The following is a 24,898-nucleotide window of genomic DNA, read 5'->3' as shown; positions in this document are numbered from 1 at the left end:
CACTTCACAAAAAAGAGACGAGGAACGGAGACAAAAGAGTAAGAGCTATATATGTATAGAATGTGCGAATGTATGTTAATATCTGTTATTTCATATTAAACACTGTATTACAGAGGAATTACAGAAAGTCTTTGTCTCACCCAAGAAAGAAAGAAAGAAAGAAAGAAAACATTTTTCCTCTTTACAGGTAACTTAATTCCCACTGTGGCATATCGCCCGGGCTGGCCGGCTGGAAAACCCATGAGTGAAACTCTGTCATGGGATCCCTGCTTAGAGGAAGGCATCCCTGAAAAAGAACAAACGTCCCCTTTCTTTTATTGACGCATTTCTGTTACAAAATAGGTGTGTGTGTGTGTGTGTGTGTGTGTGTGTGTGTGTGTGTGTGTGTGTGTGTGTGTGTGTGTGTGTGTGTGTCACGGGACAGAAGGATGAAATATACCCTTTTCTGGGTATTTCTGGGAGTTGCTTTCAACACGGTTACAGAACACACCAAAGTGTGACTCATCTTAACACAAAGACGTAATTATGCTGTTCTAGTGATATTAATATTTGTAAATTACGCTTGAATGTAAATGCTAATGGATTACACAGTTTTACACTTTCTCTTTACTTCAAAATAATAATAAAATGTTTATTATTTTTTATTATCTATAAATCCCTAAAATGTCAATTGGCTTAAGTGATGCATAAAAACAGGATATTGCATGCATGCTAACTTTCAAAATCAAAACAACTCTGATGTTCTGGTGGCTGCTCGGCTCAAATCATCTGATTGCAATTGAGTGTTTGTTAAGGATGTACTAGAAGGGAATCTGATTGAATATTTAAATGGGGCTGATAAGATATCATCTGTAAACCACATCAGCTCTCTCTGTGGCCCTTGATTTGCATGGGTACAGCAGGAGTGCTAATACAATCCTGTAATGATTTTCTCAGTCACAGAGAAAGTCAAGGAGAAATCCTGAGTGTGTGTGTGTAGTGTGTTTAATTAAAGGTGAGTAATGACTGAAAACGGAGCATGTGTTGTGAATGTGGCACGCCTTGGGGGCCAGGCCAGACCTGAAAAACCAGCTACCGCTTTCAGTCCAGAGAGCTCTGATATGGCATGTCGTGTCTCCCTCTCTGCCAAGGGCTGAAACTATCCAATGCTTTCAACTTCTTCACTTTTCAATCACACCTGAAGTGAGCGTTCACTCATTTCACCTGTTCAGACTAATTTCAGGGAGGGTTTCCATTTTGTTTTACTGTCCCAGCTCTGTTAGCGGCGGTGTGTGCGAGGGAAGGAGCCTGTGGACTATGCTCACTTCAGTCGATTGAAGGAGGGGGAGTGGAGGGATTGATTCTGTGGAGAGAGAAGCTCCACGACAGGGAACCGATCGCACAGGTAAGCCAAACTGCAACTGGATTTGTCCTATTATCACTCTGTACGTTCAGTTTTGTGTGTGATTTTTCTCCTGTCATCTTGGGACCTCACAGAGTCTCTGGCTGCATACCTCAGGTGTGTGTGTGTTGGAAAGTTATTGAGATGGACAGATTGTGTATATTCAAAGCGAGTTGAAGAATTGGCTATTATTCAGCTCACTTTGTCTCTCTGTTGTACAGCTAAAATAGTAGCAAACCAGTTAACTAAAGTAAACAAACTCGCCTCAGTAGGTCGGATCATGTTTCATGGCAGATAACACTAAAACGTAAACTTTTGCTGTTCTTTCCTAAATGCCAAATCTCTATCTGAAATTCGATCTGATCCTTATAAGTGATTTTTGTTGGTGTTATGTAATATATTCAGGTGAATTTAGTTTTTTTTTTTTGAAGTTGTAAATAAAACAAAGATTATAGGAGTATGTTTTACAAGAAAATACTATTTCAGTCTTTCAAAATTTCACATTCAGCCCATTCTTTGTGAAATTGAATAGCAGTTTCTGTGTAGTATTACATCATTTCACAAATAATTACAAGTTACCACATGAAGAACCTGAAGTTATAGTCCCATTACTATGAGAAACTAAAAACAGTATACAATGTTATGATGTGTAATATGGCATATCAAATATCAGGCATATTTAAATGCCTGATGTTAGTTTTCTTCCTCTCTCTTTGTGTTTATGGCTATTGTTTGATCATATGATGATATTGAATGAATTATGTTCCTATAGGAACTATCGCAGGGTTGTACTTGTTTTTTTCTTTTATTGAGAGACCCAAGAGGATGTGCTGTTCTGTACATCCTCTGAGAATCTGATAAACACACAATCACTTTTTTAACTTTCTTTTTTGATTGTAACCTTAGACTGGCATTGCACACAAAGCGCTGGCAGGCCAGGCATTGCTTACTGTGTTCTGGAACAATACAGGGGTTTCCTGTAAACAGTCAGGCTGGGTTCATTTAGACTGAAATTTTGAAATAGTTGTTTTTTAGTGAGTGGGAAGGAGTTGGGGACACGTTTAAGAATCCGGCTTCAGACGGACACATACCTGTAACAGAAGTGATGAATGGGCCATTGTGTAAGTCAGAGGTCTGATCTTGTGTGTATAGAAAGTCTGTGACGTGCACTGGAGGCTAGACATACGTGAGCGCACCTGTGATCTAATTTTTTTTTTTTTTTACTGGTTAAATATTGACTTGTGATCTTAACTCAAATTGATCACATTTATACTCTGTTGTGTGTATAATTGATTGTTACACCAAATCGACTGACAGTGACACACACATGATTATGAATTTGACCTACGGTTTAACTCGTTTAGTTAATGGTGGATTACTTTACAAGGACAAGTGGTTAAGTTTCAGTCAGACACAAATATAATAGCTTCTTTAAAACGAATGAATAAATAAATATACAATTATAGGCCAGTTGTTAGAAATAGATGAAGCAGATACTAAATGCCACTTTTGGAATGAGTTATGACCACACCTTTTGCTTGGAAAAAGTGATTAAAAAGCACTTCGAGGGAAGATAGAGAGATTGAGAAAGGGTGAAAGATCACACTGAGTGCTTTCTAGAGTTCCAGTTTTCTGAGATGTAAAGGTTATTCGATTTACACACTCCTAACAGTAGTATTGATACATATGATTAATACAATGTGTATTATTAATATGGTGATTTTTATTTCTTTGGATCAGTATAAGGACTAATTAATTACTGTATTTTAACTTCACTATTCCCTCGAAAAAGTAATGTATTACTCTTTATTTTTCTGTCATTTAATTAGTGTAATTGCATTAAACACTGTATACACCAATATAAAACAATAATGTTTTTAACATAAAAAATAATGTTAAAAGGCATGTTTTTAATGTAACATTCTTCCTTTACCCACTTCAACACCCTTAAAAATAAAGGTTCTTAAATGGTTCTTTGTCAGGGTATATGGTTCCATGAAGAACCTTTAATATCCAATCAGGGAACCAAAAATGGTTCTTCTATGGCATCGCGGTGAAAAACCCTTTTTGGTTCTTCCTGGCACCTTTATTTTTAAGGGTGAAGAATAATTTATGCAATTGTTCATCAAAAGTGCAGTTTTAAAGTCCTTGTATTGTTCAACTGGTCGTTGATACGTTGCAAAAAAAAATTTCTCTTCTTACATAGTAATTTTGTCTTGTTTCTAGTCTAAATATCAAAAAATTCTTAAATCAAGATGCATTTACTAGATAAGTAAAATGACATAAGATATTTTCAAAATTAAGTGAGTTTTTGCTTAAAACAAGCAAAATTATCTGCCAATGGGGTGAGAAAAATAATCTTGTTTTTTCTGATTGAAATCTTGTTTCTTGTTTCTGTCCCAAACAGAAATAAGATTATTTTTCTCACCCCATTGGCAGATAATTTTGCTTGTTTTAAGCAAAAACTCACTTAATTTTGATTTTCCAGAAAACAGGAAAAAATATATTTTATTTACTTATCTAGTAAATGCATCTTGATTTAAGAATTTTTAGGTATTTGGACTTGAAACAAGAAAAAAATACTAAATAAGAAGAGCATTTTTTGCAATGTATGGTATTTAGAAAGTAATTAGTAATAAGTAATACATTTTAGAGAGAGCAATTAGTACAGTAATCTAATCACACTGTTGAAGATTAGTAGCTAGTAATTCATAACTTGCGCAACACTGCTGTGGACAATGAGATTAAGTAAAGCCAAACACACAATTTTATTTTAGCTCTTTTATTTAAATTTCTATATTTTAAAACAATACTTTATCTTATTGCATCCTTTATTTAAAAAAAAATTCTGATTTGAGAATAAGCTTGTTACATTTTTATTTGAATTATCGGATGTTGATCCAGAAGCAAAGTGTTCTGGTTTTTTGTCAGCCAAGATTTAAATGGTTGAGTTGAATTTAGCAGAAATGTGTCTCTGGCGGGATTCAAGGTTTCCAGCTGCTCTGTTCATTTGTGAGGGTTTAAAGTGGCTATAAATTAAATCAAGTGGCACAGGCTGACACTTCAATCCTCAGAGTGTATTATGGTCTGTTTTATGGTGGTGTGAAACCGAGCTCCATACTGATGTCCTGTGATTCACCTTGTAGCTCAGGCAACAGAATTTACAACTATTTGCTGTTCTTTGGTGGTATAGACGCTGTATTTTTCTTTCCATCAGCGCTGATTGCTTCTGTCAGAAATACTCATAAGAGCCAGCCTCGGACATTATGGCCTGCCTGGAACAGACAGAGGCTGTTTTACGAAGTGAGGCACTGAAAGCAACTGTGCAAATAAATGCAGGTTATTAGGTGCCTCTAAAAAATGATATTCTCATATCTAGATTATTCTGTTTACTTTTACTTCCTTGAGGTGATAAGTAATAGATGGACATCTGTTGATAAATAACATCATATTATTGTGAGTATGCACCATCTGCATATGAGGCATTGCCTAAGAATTACAGATATTAAAAGTTATTTATTGATTATTATGTCCATATAATATTAAAACTATAATTTTTTTTTGTTGCATTTTGTCTAAATGTTACAAGTGAATTCAAGCATCACAACATTATAATGGACCATATTCATTTTGACATTTCCAAAGAATTACATTTACACCGTGTTAATCTAAATGTAAAAGTAGAGGAAATGAGCATGAACCATTAAATTCAATATATCCAATATCATCTGATACCGATCAAAAATGTCTAATACCATATCTTACTAAAAATCTTAATCAGACCAGCCAAATGAACAATTCACTCCGAAGTCCATCACAGTTAAAAGTGGTCCAAAATAAGACAATTGCGACCCTGGACCACAAAACCAGTCATAAGTCGCACAGGTATATTTGTGGCAATAGCCAACAATACATTAAATTGGTCAAAATGATGAACACATTACGATATTAAGTAAAGATCATGTTCCATGAAGATATTTTGTTAATTTCCTACTGTAAATAAATCAAAAATATATTATTAGTAGTAATATGCATTGCTAAGGGCTTCATTTGGACAACTTTAAAGGCGATTTCCTGAATATTTAGATTTTTTTGCACCCTCAGATTCAAATAGTTGTATCTCCAATCCTAACAAACCATACATCAATGGAAAATGTATTTATTCAGCTTTCAGATGATGTATTTTAAAAAAAAAATTGACCCTTATGACTGGTTGTTTGGTCCAGAGTCACTATTGGTAAACATATTTTTCGCTGATTTGCTCATTTAGAGCTTGAAGATTCTGCTGTGAAGCCCACCCGGTCAGAATGTGTAATAGCTGTTATGAAACTGAAGGGTTTGCATGTTTTGTAGTTGCCGGTCTGTTTGAATATAATCAGCAGGTGAAGGATAGACTTCACCTGTGCTTGAAAGTGTGTGACCACGCAGAAGTGAGACACTGTATGAATGCACTTAGTTGGGTGCTTTGGGGTAAATAGATGGATTTATGTGTGTGCTGGGTTATTCAGCTGTTTATAGCCAATGCCATTTTCTTTAGAAGTAGCTCTGATTGTATTGTCGAGGATACTCCTAGTTAATTAAATCTAAATCCAACAGCAGCTGTATAATTTTGAGGTTGCGGTGAGCCACTGCAGTTCTGTACGTCAGCGATGCACCGTAACTGAAAGTTCACCGAGTAAAAACAAATGTCTTCTGATATGGACCATGACCCTGCTGGACAGACTAATGGAGCTGGATAGACTGTGCTGCGTCAAGCGATTCAAAAAAGGGAAGTAGGTGGGCGTGAGATGTTTATTGCTGACGGATATATGGGAGAATGATATACACCTCTCAGGCTTTCTTCAACAGATTGACCATTTAAACACATAATCACTCTGTCAAGTGCCTAAAGTACATAAACAGGAACCTGACATGAGCTGGGCTTAGATAGCCCATGTAGAATTAGCAGAACATCTAAAAAGCCATCAAATAAAAAAACTGTTTTGAGACTATAATGCACAAATAGGGTTTCTAAACTAATTAGTAGTTCAATGAATCATGTATTCAGTGTGGTTAAAGTCCCCAAAACAGCAATTTAGACTAATTAACTCTTTGTTTTATACAAGGCAAACTGCTTTTTCAAAAACTGTAGAGCCAAAGCCACAGTGCAGGAAGAAAACATCATAAATTGTTGTTGTTAAATGATAACTTTAAATCGTTCCTTGCTGAATCTATAAAATCTATAAACCAAAGGGGTATTGTATGTTTAAACTTTTTTTCTTTCTTTTTTTCAGGACAAATCTAACGATGCAAAGGGCGGCCACAGCATCCGTGACCCAATCCGCAACAACACAGAACACCACAGCCGTCACCAAGTCTAGAGAACAAATCCTCACACAGAGTAAGTGCATTTTGTTCGATCGGATCACGAGGGGGACACATCAGTTTACACCTGGTGTCTCTTTTGTCCACTTTTAACAACTTCTGTCCTGATTTCTTCGAGGGGAGGGTCTATGCGCAGGTAAATGTATGGGTTTTTTCAGATCTTTTGATCGAACGGACGAAATAAGCTCACGCAATTTACACATGAACACGCACAAAAACGACGGAAAACATGCGGAGAGCCGCAGCTTTCAGCCGAACACAGTGAGTGTGTGTTAGAAATCAGGAATGGCGATGTGCTTGGAACGTTTTTCGTCTTCAAACCAAATTTGGGTCTTAAGTCGACAAAGTTTAAATCCCACCTATTAGGTCAGTAGGCGGAGGAGAGGAGTCTGTCTTTTGTGGCTGTTTGAACGCATTCGACCACAAGCACATGAGCGTTCACACTACGAAAGCAATGCGGTCCACTGTGTTTTCGACTACCTCTGGTAGTGGTTAAATGTGGACAAGCTTAAAACGTTTTAGACCCCGTTTACACCTGTATTTAGGGTTGTCCTCTTGTGATCCGGTCAACCAAAACACATCTTAAAGGGTTAGTTCACCCAAAAATGAAAATTCTGTCATTAATTACTTACCCTCATGTCGTTCGACACCCGTAAGACCTCCGTTCATCTTCGGAACACAAATGAAGATATTTTAGTTGAAATCTGATGGCTCTGAAAGGCCTCCATTGGCACAATGGCACTTTACACTCTCAAGACCCTTAAAAGGTACTAAAGACGTCGTTACAAAGTCCATCTCACTACAGTGGTTCTACAATAACTTTATGGAGTGACGAGAATAGTTTTTGTGCGCAAAAAAACCCTAAATAACGACTTGTATAGTGATGACGATTTTAAAACAAGGCATCATGAAGCTTCGAAGCGTTATGAATCAGTGAGTCGATTCAGCAGTTTGGATCGCCAAAGTCACGCGATTTCAGCAGTTTGGCGGTTTGACACGCGATCCGAATCATGATTCGACTCACTGATTCATAACGCTTCGAAGCTTCATGATGCCGTGTTTTGAAATCGTCATCACTATATAAGTCGCTATTTAGGGTTTTTTTGCGCACAAAAACTATTCTCGTCACTCCATAAAGTTATAGCCACTGTAGTGAGATGGACTTTGTAACAACGTCTTTAGTACCTTTTAAGGGTCTTGAGAGTGAACCGTCCATTGTGCCAATTGAGGCCTTTCAGAGCCATCAGGTTTCAACTAAAATATCTTAATTTGTGTTCCGAAGATGAACGGAGGTCTTACGGGTGTCGAACGACATGAGGGTAAGTAATTCATGACAGAATTTTCATTTTTGGGTGAACTTACCCTTTAATACCAGGTGTAATCGGGGCTATGATGCGCCATGTTAAAAGCCAATAGAACCCATTATAGTGAGTGATTCTGTCCACACCGGATGCTCTATTCTACTTCTGACGCACTCCACGCGCTTGTGCTACTTCTGACCTGAAGGACAAATAGACTTGGAACGTTCCCTTTGACACGTAGTGTAGACAGCCTTCAGGTGTCGCACACGCTGTTCACACAGTATAAGCGAGTGAGAAAATCTAGAAGCATAAACATTGTCCTGGAACTGGTTCGACAACATGTTTTAAAAGATTCACATTCAATTTTGTATTGTTTTCTACTATCATTTTCCTTGTTTTGTGATCAAATGAATGCACTTCTCTAAAAGTCTTTATTGATGTGTTTTATTGTGATATTTTTTGATCTACAGAATTTTGCTTACAATTGTTTTATTGCAGTGTTGGCCTTATTCGTTTTGAGGTTTTCGTTGAATGATTGGAAGGGAACATGTGATATTCCCAACCCTTAATGTCCACAATATGCCTAATAAAAGATTCCCTTTTTGTTGTGTTCACAGGCTCAGGAGCCATGATAGCTGTAATCGTCATTGGTATAATCATCATTCTCACATTTTTGCTTATAGTCCTCAAGACGTACAACAGGTATGGCAACATTTTGATGTAAACCATAATGAATGATTTGCATACCGCGAGGTGAACAGAACACATTGTCTATCTCCTCACAATAGCAGGACAGTTTAAGACAGACCTTTTAATGAGGCCTGAAAATAGATATGGCACATTCTTCGAATCTATTTGAGGACAAAGACACTCTTAAAATGTTCTCAGGGTCAAAAGGAACAGGTTATGAAATACTTCAGATCTCGATGATCAAGAGAACTCAATTGTTTTTTATTTTAGGGATCATCGATATAAAAAAACTGACCGATATGAATTAGATATTTTGCTGTTGTGGCCAGTAACAAAATAAATGGCCAAAGTGCGATACTATTTTGTCTAAATAAATTAAAAAGGCTAAAAACTAAAATATGAATTTTAGAAACTTTTAAAATATGAAAATTATGAACAAAAAGGGAATTTAAGCATCACATTATAAAATAATAGCATTAATATGTTATTTTTTAATAACATTAAAAAGAAATAGATATTAATTTTCACATTTCTAAAGGTTACATTTAACAGTGTTTCCCCGTCACCATTTTCAACAAAAAAAGTTGCCCTCGCCAACATTTTTTTACAAAACATTTTCACAAAAATGTCATGGCTCCCAGAATATTTTGTTGAATGAATACCTGAACTTTCTAAAAATCAAAAGAAAAAACAGAGCCTCTGCTTTTAAACAACAACAACGCGTTTTATTCTAGCTTTTTTTTTTTTATCAACACGTGAATGTGAGCGTTTCATAAAAAAAGCTATATTTTAAACAAAAAGCTGAGAAAATCACATGCATAAGCAATGCTTTAATGGCTTGTTTCTGCTTTCATGCCCATGCTTTGATCCAGAGATTCTGAATTCTTTCAGAAGTTGCATAATAGCGCCCCCTACAGTATAACAGTGAAAACACAGAAAGCCGGAAAATTCCGTCAATGGCAGGGAAGCGTCGTCTCATAAATGACAGAAATTTTGAGAAGGGTATAGCTGCAGCCTATCCCTGAGATCCAAAATAAGGCGTGGCTTCCTCCCATTGACAGACAGGCACATGACACGCTTGTGTGATTCCCCCATAGACTGTAAAAAAATATGGACGTAGTGTCCGTGACGTCAACCATAGGATTCTGAAGAGCGTTTTGAAGCGTAAAGTAGGGTCGAGCTGGCCGTTGCCATCGCGCATCGAAAATGGGCAAAAAGGCGGGACGTGGGCGGAGCTGAGGTCACGTGATGACTAACAGACAGCAGATAAACGGCTATCCACCTGTCACTCAAAGTGGCCACGCCCTTAATTATGCAGAACTTCAATGCTTTATATAATGTAAACGAATGAGATATAAAAAAAAATCACCCCCCTCACAGTTGTCATGAAGGACAAAATTAGCCGTATAGACCAAAACCACAATTTGTACCAGGCTGTAAACATTTTAACATGGGGCTCAATGAGATTCTGCTCTCTTCTGGAGCCTGTACCTAGTGGCCAGTCGAAGAATTGCAGTTTATGTCACTTCCGTATTGGCTTCAAGAGAAACTGCCCCCCCCCGCTTCAAGAGAAACTTGCCGCTTGGGATTCCCCCCAATCCAGTTCAGCGCAAACTCCGCCCCCAAGCAGATTCTAAAGATTTCATTGGTCATGTCAATCACGGTGCTGATTTCATACAATGCTATGCTACAACAAATGCTAACCCCTAAACAAACTCTACACCCTAAACAGTGAAATTAACTGCAAGGCAGGATTTGCGATGAATGGCATAAGCAGTTAATAAGATTATGTGCCATGAGATCGCCGGGCCGTCCGGTCCGTAACTCCCCAGACCTCACCAGACAGTGGAAACGTTTTAGTCGCACCCAGTGTCACTACTCCCTCCTACACTGTGAATCTCGAGGCCCGGGACACCCTCGTTGCTTCGAACACATCGATAGAGTAAAACGTTCCAACTCGCTGCACTGGGACAGCTTGCGTTCCCGCTTATATCGTTCAAATGCTGGTCTGAACACCACTAACCACAAGCTCTGGGCTCCTCTCGCACGGAGCATATTTATTTATATAGGAATTTCTTATTGATATAACTTCTTATTTTAGATCCCCAAGAAACGATGTTTCATTTACAAACTTTTATTTTAAAATGTGAGTCAGTTAGCTGAAGCCAGAGCCAATGGCCATAGTCTTTGCGTGCAGATGCCCACTTTTGGAGTTCACACCCTATTTTGGAGATCTCCGGTCTGCAGCTATACCTACTTGGAAAATTGTCATTGGGAGGGAAAGAGTTAAATTATTTTTAAAAAATGATAACCAATATGGTACCCATCCTTACATTGTACTCCTCAGTTTTATTCTTTTTGAAAAACATCAAGTTTCTATTTATCAACTCATTTTCACTATCATTGATCTGACAGGAGGACTCATGCAAAGAGGATGCTGGCAGGAGGCTCCAGCAAACCACGAAAGAAAGTGTCCTCAGCTACTACAAATACGAACCTGGCCATGAGCAACATGGGCGCGAGCTCAGTCACTGGAAGCTTTGTGCAGTCTAACGCGTCCTCAGAGAACGGGTTCCGCATTCCTCGGGTCGACCTGGGAAACGTGGAGCAGAGTAATGGGGAGCATTTCAGCACCAACAGTGGCTCAACTATTGTGACAATCCATGACATGCCATCAATAGATAACACATAGCAGACGTTCTCTGGACTTGCATGTGCAAAGATGGGCTACTAACACACCAACATGAACAAAGAACCAATGGAAGAGGCCCGATCTGAGCACACACCATTAACTGAACATTCACTGGCCGTCTTGGATCTTAAAAGGACTTTAAAGATTTTTAAGAGTCTTTATATGATAATGAAGAACTTGAAGAGCACCACAAGTGTCCTAGCGCTTGATGTGATTAGTTTTATTTTTTTTAGCACTGGATTTGGTGATGAAATGTAGGCTCATACAATGTAGGTTTCTGCCTTGAGCTGAAAATGTTTTTTCACTAAAAATGAAATCGTTAAGGAAGCTACGTCAACGTGATTTGTGTATTACCAGGATATTTGCACTTTTAGAAAAGGCTCTTATATATGATTGTTCAAACATTATACTGTTTTACTATGCCGAATATTGAACTTTACATTTATGCACTTTGCAGACACTGGCTGATCCAAAGGAGTTTAGATTGCATTCAAGGTATATTATTTTGTGTTCATGCAATCCCTGAAACCCATAACCTTGACAGCGCTTGTGCCGTTTTAGGGCTGAAGACTAGAACGCCATTGGTGAGACAGGAAAACACTGATCTTCAGGTGTTATATTTTATGTTGGTGGGAATTACATCTTTAGACATGCCAGTGTTCCTGCTTTAGACAAAAGCAATGCTTGATTTGTCATAAATGCGTTGGCTTTTCCTTATTCTTTTCAAGGAGTCAGTTGAAGAGATTCAAACATGTTTGTGAGTCGGCCGTTTGAATCTGTCTCAGTGAATCATTTAGAGTCATTACTGAGTTAGCAGCTGATTGCGTTACTGAATAATGAATCATTTATTATAACTGATATTAAATTAACTGGGAACCACTGTTTGTTTTTAAAGATGCATACATGTGCAGGTTTGTTCTAATAAAAACTATTCTAAAAGATATTAAAATATTTCACTTCAAAGTTAAGAGTACGGCCAGAATGTAAGTGAAAAAGGTTGACTTTGGCATTTATATGGCTACAATGACAGTCGACTAAAAAAAAAAAAAAACTCATCTGATTTCCAAATATGGTTTAATTGTAGGAGTCACAATGTCTAAGATGGCATTTTTCTTTAGTCTGGAGCTCTGTATTTGAAGTACAGGAATGCAGAAAACTTTCCAGAAGTAACCTCAAGAAAATTTATTCACAATCTGCAACAAAACTAAAGTATTGCATAAGAATAAAAGAAAAACAGAAGAAAAATACAGCAGTGCTTGATTATATAAACATGTAGAAACTTTTTCTTCTTCTTCTGTGAACACAGTTGTACCAAGCTCTCCGGCTAATGTTCTAGTGCAACATCTTAACAAAAACACTCAGGCACAAGATTAACTTTTTCTCAAGGAGATCAACTCACATTTTGCATGAGAAGAGACGTTTACAGCTATAAAGAAAAGATGCAAGAACACATATTTGAAGTACTGCTCCAAGGCAACCATGTCAAGAAGATCAGTCCTTTCAACACAAGCGTCTTCATTACATCTATGATAGTGTCTTGTGTTACTGTATAATATCAAGTGCAAAAGTAAATTCAAAGTAATGGATACTGGAAGTAAATGATTGTTAAAAGCCTTCCTGAACAGAGCTGCAAATGACATACATTATATATTTGTCGATTTCATCATACTGATTGTGGATCTATTGCTAAAGAATATGGTTAACTGAAAGAGTTGTTTTGTAGTTGTTATTTTTCTGGAAAGGAATTACTTCAAGACCAAAGAGAGTACATAAGGCATTGACCTGTTACACACTCAGTTTGTTCGAAAAGAAAGACATAACACTATAAATTAAGTACAAATAGAAGCAGATTTTACCTGAGAAGAAAAAGGTGCCACAGGGTAAGTATGGCACGTATCTCTCACACACACACACACACACACAACATGGTGGCCTTTAAGTTAGCTAAATACTGAGAAATAAATTACAAAGTCTTTCCTAAATTTTGGACACTGGTTAGACTGTTGTGGTCAGTTTTTTAAACGGTTAAGTGCTCAGTTAAGTGCAGTAATTCTGTGGGGCTTAAGACAGTTGGGCCGCACTGGCTTAGTTTCAAGTGCTCATAACTCATCCATGAATTGTGCCAGTTAATTTCACCTGATTTAAAGTTTCATTCATTATTAAGAAGATATTTTTCTTCTTCATCAGCCAATTGTTTGGTCTTTGAAACCTCTCTCCGCATTGGTTTTTAACGAACACACAAAAAAATAGCTTCAGCAACAGCAGAAAATTACAGATTAGAAAAATAAATATCACCTTTCATTGAAAAGCAAATGAAGAGGACAAAAAATAACATTTTTGGACACGTTATGATGCAAGTACTCCACGCTGGATCACGTCCGAACCGTAACGTCTAGTCATCGGGCTTCGAAGTCTTTGGGCGTGACACCTCTTGCCCTGCTCCGATTGGCCAAGATCAGACTCTTCCACGTGGCTTCGGTTCTCACTTCCTGTCCGCAGCCGGGTCCTAATTTGAGGGGAGGAGGCGGGACTTGTATTGAACGTTTTTAAGGAAGAGTTTTGGTCCACCGCGTCGTTACTGTCCTGCCCATCTTTCCCTGCTGATGTTCTCTCACTCCGTTTGGGGATTCTGAAACTGCCCCAATTTTTCAGATGCCGCCTAGTTGTTCCATTTGGCACTAATTTTCCCTGATGTTGGCTCGTGTTTGTTTTCCTCGGCGAGCCGTTATACGTGGTCGGAGCAGTGACTACAGAACTAGAAGCCGTTCTGCTGTGAGACAGCAACAATCTTTCGTCCATGTTGTCGAGCTCCTCAATAGGCTTCGACTGTCTCAGTTTGTCTTTGATGGACACCTCTTCCCACAGCTTGCTCCTCCTCCTGTCCTCCAGGGGGCACTCGCTCTCCTCATCTTTTCTATGAGATTCACCACCCCTCAGCCTGCCCTCCGAACGTTTCGCTGTAGCCGATGCCGCTGTCTCGTTTTTCTGAATTTTACAAGCTCCAGAGCCTGAATCAATGACCCCAGGACTGGGAACTTTGTCCATGACCAGGCTGTCCAGTCTGGACAGCTTTGCAGGCTTGTCTGCTTCGATATGCCTTGAGACTCTATTAGAGTTGCTCCCCTTCTCAGTGGAGCCCAGGGCGCTGTTCTGCCCGCAGTGACCCTTAAGAGGTTGGGGGGACACAGGCACGGGTGGTGCTGTTCGAAAGTAAAACATGGCCTCCTCCAATCGTCTAGTAGAGGATATACCTGTCCAGGAGAGAAAAAGGAAGAAGCAACAGTTAAAAAGGAGAAAAAAAAAACCAATACTCTTTCAGTTGAGTGCAGTAAGCATCACACTAACCAGCAATGCGTCCCTGCTCGAGCAACCTGATGTGGTGATGAAAGATCTGCTCCTGCACTCGGCACAAGGTCCGTTTAATCCTCTCCCGGCGGCTGACCATGTACGTCAAATTACGCACCTGTACACATATATAAGACATATGAAATCTACAACAACAAAAGAACAAAGCTTTTAAAGGGATAGTCAATTTGGCCATTTCTAGTTATTGGGGGGCCTCAATGTCTATGGTGGTTACGACCCTGATTTGGATTACTTCTATGGTGTATTTTTGATCTTTTTTAGAGGCACAATATGCAAGTTTCACCGCTAGAGACCACTTATTCAAAACAAAGGCCGTAGCTTGATGACGCCGTGACAGTGTGTAATCATGGGAGTTGTAGTCTTGACTCCACCTCGTTACTCTGTGTGTTCGCTCACACCTGTTGCACTTTGACGTCATTGAGAGGCGACGCAAGGACACGGTTAAAGGTGTCCTGGTTAAAATGGCTGATTTCTCTGGATTTAAACAGTGTTGGAAACGTTCGAGGTAATGTAAGTACACAGGTCAACAAAATATATAACATTGTTCTAATGGTTTTTGGATCTTTTAATATAACAATCTTACATATTGTGCCTTTAATGCATGAAAGATTGGACTTTCAGTGGATGGACAAATATTATGAGAATTTTAAAAATATCCTAATTTGTGTCATGGCAAGATCTAAACTCTTTGTCAAAATCTACCTTTTGAAGCGTTTTGGAATTGTTTTTAGGTTACCAACGCAATTCCTGTGGCTGGTGTTCAGTTACATCACATTCCCTTCTGCCATCTTACTATCAGACAAATAATTCAAATTTCTCCACTACTGATGTTTTACCATGTCAATTTAAAAAAGGGTAATGAAACTTTAAAATTTTAGTGATAAAACTCATTTAAAACCTTGATAAAATATGAAAATATCTGCAAATCTAATTGTCCTGAGCTGTGATTGGCTGCTGCTCTCTTCCCTCACTCATCTAAGCTCATTTTGGAGGTCGTAATGTGGCTCTGCAAAACGTACCCTCTCTAGATCCTGCCGTAAATGCGTGAAGAGCCGGAGTCGCCGCAAAAGCACTTCCTGTTCCCGTCGGGCAAGGCTATCTTCTTCCTCTTTCTTCGGCATGATGAGCGGCTGGTTAAAGTTCACCTTCCTTTTCAACTTCCAGTATTGGAACAAGAAGTCCACCGACTCCAGGGGCAACTGCAGGTGCTCAGCAACTTCATCAGCGGCGACAAAGCGATAGAATTCATCCTCAAGCTGCTGGACTCGGAGCTTACGCTCACTGAGTCTGGTCTCTTCAGGATTTTGTGCGAGTCTGGGCTGTGACGAGGATGAGATGTCCGCGCCCCTATTTCTCCCTCTGTTTTCACTGGTCGGGACCTTCACTGGCCTGTCATCATCCCCCTCTTCCTCATTCCATTCCATGCCTGAGTGCTTGGGACAAAAGGATTTGAACTTGACTTCATCCGCCTCCGTGAGGATGGTGTTCATCTTCAACCCACAATGCAGACCGCAGGTCACATGGAACGCCACACGGCAACTTTTGGCAGAACACTAGGTGGATTTGAAAAGAGAGGATTAAACTGCAGAAGATGGGGAAAACGTGAAGCAGAAGAAATGTTTTTTGATTTCTGATCAATTAAAAAAATTCTACATTTAAACTAAATTGAATGTGACGTTCAGTATTGTTCGTTCATGTTGTGCTGGACGACATGGCAGTCATAGTAAACTGAAAATGAAATCTAGCGGCGTGGATGCAGCATCTTGTAAAAACACAATGTTTTAAGTCACCGAAGCCACTGCAGAATGTGACATTGACCATTTTAGTCATTACAGTTGAATTGCTTTTCATTAATTGAAGAAATATAGCAGTAATAAAATACAAATATTAGATGATACAATTTTTTTTACAAATTAGAAATGATGAAATAAAATAAGTTGAAGCACTTAAATAATTAAAGCTCAATAGAAATATAAAATAAAAAAAAATGAAAAAGCATATAAGAAAATTACTAAAACTAAAGTGAAACAGAAAATTAAAATTCAAAATATTAACAAATACTATTAACAGTACAAAAATAAGCCTCAAATAACACTGCTTTTGCCAGTCAGCCGTTAGTCATTTATTCTCCAAAATGAATGCGTCCAATAACTGGGGTGTTACTGAAATAAAGCGAGTAATAATATTTATCTGGTCATTTGATCTCAACATTTCCGGCTCCCATCAGGCGACTCGCTCCATGTCAAATTAAACAGCTTAAGGATACCAATATAACCTCATCTCATGTGAATGTACATCATTTCAAACATTTTTCAAAAGTAATATTCAATTCATGTGTACAATTTTAATTACGAGAAGTGTTTAAATACAAGTGTTAATTTCTAAACTTTAAATGAATAATGTTATCAACTGATATTTAAATTTTTCACTTAAATTGAGAGCTGGTGAAAAAAATATTGAGGTTTAAAATGCACATTAGGTCCTTTAAAAGGTTCTGAATGTCCGCATGAATAGCACACAGAGAGATAAACATCAGCACTCTGTACCTGAATACAAGCTCCTGTTTTCTCTTTACACAGACAGCATATTAGAGCCCATCTGTTGCTGGGTATTTGAGACACATTAGTGATAGGCTCCATCTTCTCAGGGTTACCAATGCTTACCTGCAGATAAAGAGCACACAACAAAGTCCAGTCTGAGCTCACATTCTGCTCTCTTGCACATCACTTTACAAGTCTTAATTTGTGCATGCATCCTTACTTCTGGTATCCAGAGGGCACAGCTGACGTGGACCCACTTGGTGCCACTGCGGGTGGGTTTCATTGCTCCGCCTTTTTTAGGACAGAGATGGCATTTGGGAAAGATGCCCAGTGCGCAGGTACGGCAAAGCCAGCTGCCCTCTGGAACTTTCAGTATACCGTAACACGCCTGTGGAGAGGTACATTGTTATGTAATTCATATGTGCTTGTCCCTGACTTAAGATTTTTCTGGTCGACTAGATTTAAGCCATTAGTTGTCTAATCACACTTTTATATAAATGTAATTACATAAATATATACTGGGGAGAATATTAAACCATAAAGAGCCTTTAATATACATCTATTCTGTGCTCAAGCGCACGCATAAAACCTGCGGCAAAGCAACAGCAAAAGCAATGATTATGAATGTGTATAATAGCAAGGAGACTACTGTTTGAGTCAGTGTCAGCTGCAAAGATGAAGTTAACAATGCTGACTCATCTCCGCAGTACAGTGGAGAGAAATGCACCTTTCATACGGATTACAGAGAGTATTTGTTTTCGACTGGTTCATTTGAAAGTAGACGTTCCAAGCATTTTATAGATATAGCGTCTGAAGCAAATAGCCTATACGCGGAGTTTCATTTCATTTTTGTGACGCGCTCCAGAGATGGCAGAAAGTGCATCACGTTTTCTTTATTTTACACAAAAATAAAAGCACAACTTTTTGTTGTTATTGTGACTTCACACAGATAAAAGTTTACAGTTTCAAATGATGTATTACTCTTATCTGACCATGAATGACGGAGTATTTTAAGTAGTTTCTGCTGTTATCAGGAAAAAATGTTAGTGATCGCGCCAGTGCCTTGATGCCATGCAGTAAGCGCGTTGTACTTTAGCTTCCACACTTCGCACAAACACTTGGATATGCGGCTAATAACAGCACACATTCATGTTAGCGGCCAAGTAAAGTTGCTACTACTTAAATGTCTCAAAATGATAAGCCATATTTGAGGTCTATGGATGATAGGTGAACGTTTGGATTTTCTGCCCAAATATGTAATTAAAGACCCCCTTAGGTGAAAATGAAGCTTTTAATTTTGTTTATATATCCATGTGGTCTTTTTAGTATGCTCTCAGACAAACCACGTGCAACTTCATAAGTCAACACTATTGCTGAGTGTTTTCTTCTTTAAAGTCCAGTGCACAAAGACAGTCTCAAAAACACGGTTTGAAAAAGCTGGTGTTTCTGACGTCACAAACTACCTTGTAACCAATCACGCCAACGTGCGGGTGGGTTTTAGCATATCATTAACTATTCTCTGAAGCAGGGGAGTCTCAAGTGGTATATTTTTCTGTTGATATGAAAAATCGTATACATTAAGCAATATAGTGAGTGAATTGTGTATGTGATGCATGTTACGACGTTAAGATGAACTATATGCCTTTCTCCACATTTTAGAAGGCAGCTGTCTGACTCTGAGGTGGCGAACGGGAACATGGTTTGTGTAACATTAGCAACACATTATTAGCTGTTTGATAGTCAAGCAAAAGGCTAATCATATTAATTACCATTATGTGTCCGACGTTGTAAAAAGCAATACCTTTGTGCAGCGTTTAATATGGTAACTTGAGTAATAAGGTGGGGCTCATTTGCATATTCAGGTCCAATACTAAATAAAGCAAGGGTGTAGAACTACATTCAAACTATATTAAGGCGTGAAGAATTTTTTTCACAGGAACAAACTTTTAAATATGTCATTTTGGTGATCAAAGATGAGTTTTAATGGATAAAATTATTGACTACAGGGGGACCCACAAGTTAACAATATGTCCCTTATGGACACGTGACTTCGCCACTGAACTTCCTTTGGAGTTTTTTTTCCTCTGCGACTAACAAAATTTTGGTCGACTAACCCTCTTCTAGTCAACTACCGTTTAGTCGAATATTAGGGGGCAGCCTTAGTGCTTGCACATGCTTTCAAACACTCAGGTGCCCAAACACACACACCTGATGCACACAGATGTTGCACTTGTCACAGAACACCATTTCGTTGCCGTCCTCGCCGTCAGGGGACTGACAGACGTCACACACCACGTCCTCATCATACTCTATGCCAAGCCCCTCCTCTGTTTCCATGGCATGGCTCATGTTGTCATAGCAACGACGCTCAAACTCCTCCATGACCCGCTCCATTGTCAGCTCATCCAGGTGTTGCATGCCTACAGGCAAATCAGTTAGCCTGACGTGACATTTGTTTCCACAGTGAGCCAGAAATTTGAGTGCATAATGGGTCAAAGTAAAACTCCAGACTGGATATGCTCACCCATCTTACTGAACTCCTCATTAGTGATCTGCAGCCAAGCTACATCCTCCTCATTCAAGTCATAACGACACATGCCATCAGCTAGCGTCTGAATACCCACGTACCCCAGCACTGATGACTCAGATGAGCGAATCAGCTTCTTCGGCCGTATGAATAGAGGAGCAGGGCTTTTCTCAGCTACAGTGCTGTAGTAAATAAAAGAAAAACACAGATTTCATTTTTAATTAATAGATTTAGATTTAATGGCAACCACTAAATAAGAACACACACACACACACAAAGAAATCTCATACCGCACTGAACACTGCGGTATGGAGTCGGGACTGACGGGGACTTGAACCCCTTTCTCCCACTCCTGTCGCCAGGGATCGGCCAGCTCATAATAATCCTCTGGATTCAGCTGGTGAGAATCGTGCAGCTTCATAGCGGTGATCAGGTCTGTCCTGAACACCTGGGAGGGAATAGAGGGGTTGCATGAAAAGACGCATGTTTGTGACAGAGCAACAAATATCTACAACATTATCATCTTTATCTGTTAGGGTCGTATTTTGAGTGCGAGACAGTCCCGCGTACCTCTGAGGGTCTCTTTCCATTCTGTTTCCTGTGCTTAGAGTTGGAGTGCTGAGACCAGGACGTGGAGATACCTGAAACAGACAGAAAAACATGCTACTCTATGCTCAATAACATCAAAAAAAAATGTATGACAAGATACTGCGAGAGAGGTAATTCATGTTATTAGCAGCAATAATGATCATTTTAATTTCCGCAAATGGCAGTGTTAGTTTTACATAAGGAGAGGGATTGTGCTGGGGCTATAGCTATAGGGCTGAATGTTAAAAGATCTTTGTTTCTCTTCTATTGTAGCAGCTTCTTGAAGGATTAGTTCACTCCAGAATTAAAATTTCCTGATAATTTATTCAACCCAATGTCATCCAAGATGTTTGTCTTTCTTTCTTCAGGCTTTTGAGGGAAAACATTCCAGGATGCTGCACGATTTGGGGAAAATAGCTAACTGCGATTATTCTAGTTAAAATTGCAATTTAAAATACAATTATTATTTTTTAATAAGGTCTAAGGATTTATTGTAAAAAAATATTATTATAAAAATCTGTGCTTTTTATCTGTGATTATCAATTTCTTAAAGTCTATTTCTTTAATATAAAAAATGCATCCATTGTGGAGATTAAAACTCCTGTCCATGAAATAAAAATAAATGGGTTGTCATATACATTTATTTGGAAGTATTATTTTTCTTATTTTCTACCCAAAAGTTTCATTCATACGGGAAACCAGAGGGCGCCATCGAGCAGAAACTCCACATTTGCCTCAGTGAAGTAATCGTTTTTAGGAAATCCCTCACTTGAAGCTTGCACTGTATGCTGAATAAAACGAAGATAGAAAAGCTTTTACTGATTAAACGAAGATAATAATATAGCGACAAGATATCCTGTGTTTGAGTTCTTCAAGCCTTCTAGGGGTATTTTCATAATAATAAAGTATGCAGTGCTGATTGACATTCTGTGACAAGAAGCCACATCAGCTCGACTGACTATATGAAGGGAGTTAAAACCGGTTATTAAATGTTGCATTTTGTTGGACAATAGGTTTGTGAACGCTTCGCATTAGACAGATTTTTCAAACGCGCGTTATAATAAGCGACTCAAACTCGCAGTGCTTTCAGACGGAGCAGCATTTCCTCCTGATCACAGCGCCGCGCTTCACTAACACACTGTACGTATATTTATTTCATTAAAATTGCAGCCTTTGCGCTTTCATAAATCGCACATAACCCAAATCGCGATTGCGGTTCGATTAATCGTGCAGCCCTAACGGGGACCAACAGGTTGAAGGTCCAAAGTGCAGCTACACACAATCCCAGCCAACCTGTCAAGGAATAAGGGTCAAAACGATTGGTCATTTTCTAAAAAAAAACCCACAAATGCTCGTCTTACATACGATGCACGTCCACAAGTGTTTTTATTTTTTAGAAAATGGCCAATGTACCTAGATAAGACCCTTATTCCTTGGCTGGGATTGTGTAGAGCCCTTTGAAGCTGCATTGACACTGCAATTTGGACCTTCAACCCGTGAAGTCCACTACATGGAGAAAAATCCTGGAAAGTTTTCTTCAAAAACCTTAATTTCTTTACGACTGAAGAAAGAAAGACATGAACATCTTGGATGACATGGGGGTGAGTAAATGATCAGGAAATTTTTATTCTGGAGTGAACTAATCCCCTTAACAAGGAAATAAAAAGTAGTGCTGGACTTGTTTTTGATCAGCAATTGATTGGATCATTGTCGCTTCCTAATTGTTGCAATCTAATGTGAGTGACAGTTTGCTACTGTCCAGTTCTCTTGTCCAGCGAAGAGATGTTGTTTCACATCTGTCACAATTATTTATGTTTTACCTTGCAATCTCACATTTCAAAAGGGCACTATTATTAACAATTGTTCAAAAACATAAGGGCAGATGCCATGGGTGGAGCTGAAGATGCTTTGAGGAGACACTCGAGTGATCAAGAATATTCTAATACACAAATATGATTTCCTTCATTTCTTTCATCCTCATTTGCTTTTACTTGCATCCTAAGGATGAGACGCGAGGAAGCGAAAGGACGCACAAATAAGAAATGAAAAGCACCCTAGGTTTCTCTAGGCAAGTTGGTACTGGAAAATACAGTGTGCGTCTACTTACTTCCATTGTCTGAGTCCTCACTGGTGCTTGGGACACGGCTTCGCTTCATCATCAGCTGCCGTGGCCTTTAAGTGATGCAGAAATCTGCAGAGGTTGATCACACATTAGCAGAACATTCCTGAAAACTGATCCTGCTGAGTGTGCTTCCCCCAGCCAGCCACAACTTGACAGACTGAAGCCAGTAGAGACAAGCAGATTCAGAGTGAAATGAGACCTAAACCCAATTCATATTAAAGACTGTTAAAATGCTTATTATTACAGAATCAACTTCTAAGTAATCCAGTCGTAGCTGATTCCTTCAAAAAGTGTAAACAATGTGGCGCTATACAACCGTTGCTGTTTGGTTGCATCTCGACATAACATCGGTTCAACCAATACCGTGGCTCTGAGGGCGGGGCTATCTGTTGAACCGACCAATGACAAACGGGGGCGTGATGAAATTCAACACCACCTAAACTTTAGGTTATTCTGCTATGATATCAGTTAAAAACATAATAAACAAATGTACTTTGATTACATTTGAACAAATAAAAATTTGTTATGTTTTAATATATTCACGCGGCTAGGTAAGCAAAGGAAACTAATTTATAAAAAAAAAACATTAAACATGGTTTAGATCGAACCAACTTGCGTTTATATGAATTTAACCAAAATCAAAATCTCATAACTATCCGGTCATTTCAACTGCATGACCAGATGGCAAAAAAAATAAAAACAAACCGATAATTCTCTCGTCTATCACTCCTTATAAACAGCCGTTGAGTTCACGCAGTGCAAACGCTCCATGTGACGCTGCTGACAGACCACGCCCCTTGACGTCACATAGCTGTTCATTTTAATGCCAGTTAGAAATCGAAAAAAAAAGAAACTAATAATACTTTAATATAATAGTAATGATAAAAATATATATATAACAGTAATTGTACAGTGTTTAACACACAACATATTCTCCACGTTGGTATCTTTAAACACCAACCTATAGTATCAACAACAAAAAAACGTGTCGCTACATTCGTTCGACCAGAACATTAAGTTCTATTGCACGAATACATACATTTGACGGATTTCACGTCTAACGCAAATCCTTAAGGAAAGTTGAATATTTTCTACCGTTATTTTCCCAACATCACGACAGATGAAATCGGACCAACCCAGACCATTGCATGCGGAAAAAACATCACACATCCCTCTGAAACCGAATCACGATTCGTTATAAACTAACAGGACATGCGTTTGATACCATTTGCTGGTTCAATACCAAAACTTTTAGGTTAAATAACATAAGCCGCACAGTCAGGCCAGGACGCGCGCGCCTAACTTACGATATGACGCTTGGACATACACACACACACGCGCGAGCGCGCGCACGCCCAGCTGCTACGCGATTCAAGTAACTACCAAATATCAACGCGAACCACACCATTAACTTATATAAATTAACAAGGAGGCCAAATGCATGTAAACATTTATTTAGGGCATCGTCTGCTGCATCTCAACTTAATCTTTGGCGCCATTTTAATGACGTGCTACATCTGCACCGGACCATCTGCATGAAGAGCTCGCGGAAATTATGGAAAACATTTGCACGTCCCGGCCTGTAAAACATACTACATCACAGCAAAAAAAATGTAGTGTACCTACAAAAAGAGTCTTCTTGTTCCTGCGCTGACGTTTCTATATGGCGCTTGGTCAGAGTTTGAGTAGTCGCCTCTCCTCCACCACACACACACAAACACATGCAGGTTACGTATGCGCGCGTCTACTGCTGTATTCCTCATGCACCCTCAGGGGGAGCTGGTGCGCGCGCACGCACGCACGCACGCACACACACACACAGAAGATTATTATCATGACTTCCATTTCAGCTGTTTCATAATAACCAAATCTGTTTTGTTTGCAGATGATGGCAGGGATTTTTGTAAAGCTCAGGATAAAACGTACTATTCATAATTTAATATTAATCCATAGGAAACCTGTGTAAATAAAGATGTAATATTATGTCATACAAATACTCAACTTTATTCTACTAATCAAACTGTTTAAATATCAATTTAATCTAGTGATGCCTAAGGACAACAAATGTTATGCTACTAATATTACACACAGAAACACAAACCTGTATATGGCAGAGAAGATCTCTTCAGACGGGAGGCCGAAGGTTTTCTCATTCTTATTCTTTCCATCCCTGAGAGGTATTCAGATATTATTATTATTATTTTATTTTAGAAATGCATATGACTTCCAAAAAACTTTGTAGTTTTAATAAGGCAGGCTTTTCTTTTTCATAGATCACAAATCCTAATGAGTCCAAACATCACATTTATCATGAAAGAAGCGTCTTT

General features: G+C 38.7%; 2 protein-coding genes across 8 annotated transcripts; one reads left to right on the top strand and one right to left on the bottom strand.

Annotated features, from left to right (window-relative positions):
* The first annotated feature begins 1,082 nt into the window (after positions 1-1,082).
* Positions 1,083-12,646, top strand: ncmap (non-compact myelin associated protein). Its single transcript, XM_079832562.1, has 4 exons — positions 1,083-1,384; positions 6,655-6,761; positions 8,664-8,748; positions 11,152-12,646. Exons 2-4 carry the CDS (start codon positions 6,668-6,670, stop codon positions 11,426-11,428), a joined length of 456 nt encoding a protein of 151 aa, XP_079688688.1. The 5' UTR covers positions 1,083-1,384; positions 6,655-6,667; the 3' UTR covers positions 11,429-12,646.
* jade1 (jade family PHD finger 1) lies at positions 12,596-24,336 on the bottom strand. Of its 7 annotated transcripts, none has more exons than XM_079832556.1 (11): positions 24,198-24,336; positions 22,557-22,640; positions 20,432-20,502; positions 20,152-20,309; positions 19,859-20,043; positions 19,543-19,754; positions 17,555-17,722; positions 17,341-17,457; positions 15,814-16,347; positions 14,774-14,891; positions 12,596-14,679 (listed from the first exon to the last, which is right to left on the bottom strand). In XM_079832556.1, exons 2-11 carry the CDS (start codon positions 22,606-22,608, stop codon positions 13,775-13,777), a joined length of 2,520 nt encoding a protein of 839 aa, XP_079688682.1. In that variant the 5' UTR covers positions 22,609-22,640; positions 24,198-24,336; the 3' UTR covers positions 12,596-13,774. The 7 variants fall into 7 exon arrangements, with proteins under 7 accessions (XP_079688682.1, XP_079688687.1, XP_079688681.1 ...); XM_079832561.1 differs by having other exon boundaries at positions 20,157-20,309; positions 24,198-24,332; XM_079832555.1 differs by having other exon boundaries at positions 24,194-24,317.
* Between the last annotated feature and the right edge of the window lie 562 nt (positions 24,337-24,898).

Source organism: Gobio gobio (genome assembly GCF_949357685.1).
Source record: "Gobio gobio genome assembly, chromosome: 13".
Lineage (NCBI taxonomy): Eukaryota > Metazoa > Chordata > Actinopteri > Cypriniformes > Gobionidae > Gobio > Gobio gobio.
Note: the sequence above shows the minus strand (reverse complement) of the source record. Positions and strands in the feature narration are given on the sequence as shown.

Excerpts from the sequence above, each read along its gene's own strand:
- ncmap (XM_079832562.1), top strand. The coding sequence starts at position 6,668 with ATGCAAAGGGCGGCCACAGCATCCGTGACCCAATCCGCAACAACACAG. Across the intron at positions 6,762-8,663 it reads AGAACAAATCCTCACACAGA|GCTCAGGAGCCATGATAGCT; the intron begins GTAAGTGCATTT and ends TTGTGTTCACAG. Across the intron at positions 8,749-11,151 it reads GTCCTCAAGACGTACAACAG|GAGGACTCATGCAAAGAGGA; the intron begins GTATGGCAACAT and ends TTGATCTGACAG.
- jade1 (XM_079832556.1), bottom strand. The coding sequence starts at position 22,608 with ATGATGAAGCGAAGCCGTGTCCCAAGCACCAGTGAGGACTCAGACAAT. Across the intron at positions 16,348-17,340 it reads AAACAGGAGCTTGTATTCAG|TGTTCTGCCAAAAGTTGCCG; the intron begins GTACAGAGTGCT and ends AAATCCACCTAG. Across the intron at positions 14,680-14,773 it reads CGAGCAGGGACGCATTGCTG|GTATATCCTCTACTAGACGA; the intron begins GTTAGTGTGATG and ends TCTCCTGGACAG.